At 49.3% G+C, this 451-nt stretch overlaps 1 protein-coding gene across 1 annotated transcript in view; it reads left to right on the plus strand.

Moving 5' to 3' along the window:
- Positions 1–243: 243 nt before the first annotated feature.
- UNC5D (unc-5 netrin receptor D) overlaps positions 244–451 on the plus strand; it is a gene marked incomplete at its 5' end in the record, with an annotated part of 42552 nt that continues 42344 nt past the window's right edge. The window contains one exon of the mRNA XM_057386646.1: positions 244–451. Coding sequence (XP_057242629.1) covers positions 244–451 — 208 coding nt within the window.

Raw genomic sequence — 451 nt, forward strand, 5'->3', positions numbered from 1 at the left:
CCAGAGTTTTCTGATGGTTTTTGTGATGGTTTTGATGCCAGTTTGGCAGTTCTCACACTTGGATTATTTGGTTTTTTTTCCCACGTGTGTGTCTGGCAAACACCACAGCCCCTGAGCTCTGCAGGTAAAACCGACCCTAAATAAAACCCAAAGCAAATTTTTCATCTCATCAGTGAAACCAGACAGCACAAAACCCACCAAAAAAAATTGAAAAAAGTCAATTTTTCTTCGATTTCCTTTCAGGAAATGAGAACAGCGAGGCGCTGCCCGAGTCCATCCCCTCAGCCCCGGGGACTCTGCCCCATTTTTTGGAAGAACCGGACGATTCCTACATCATCAAGAGCAACCCCATCGTGCTGCGCTGCCGCGCYGTGCCCGCCATGCAGATTTTCTTCAAGTGCAACGGGGAGTGGGTGCACCAGAACGAGCACACGTCCCACGAGAGCCTGGA

This window comes from Malurus melanocephalus, unplaced genomic scaffold, assembly GCF_030028575.1.
Source record: "Malurus melanocephalus ecotype Western Australia unplaced genomic scaffold, MMel_1.1 scaffold_1023, whole genome shotgun sequence".
In the NCBI taxonomy this organism is placed as follows: Eukaryota; Metazoa; Chordata; class Aves; order Passeriformes; family Maluridae; genus Malurus; species Malurus melanocephalus.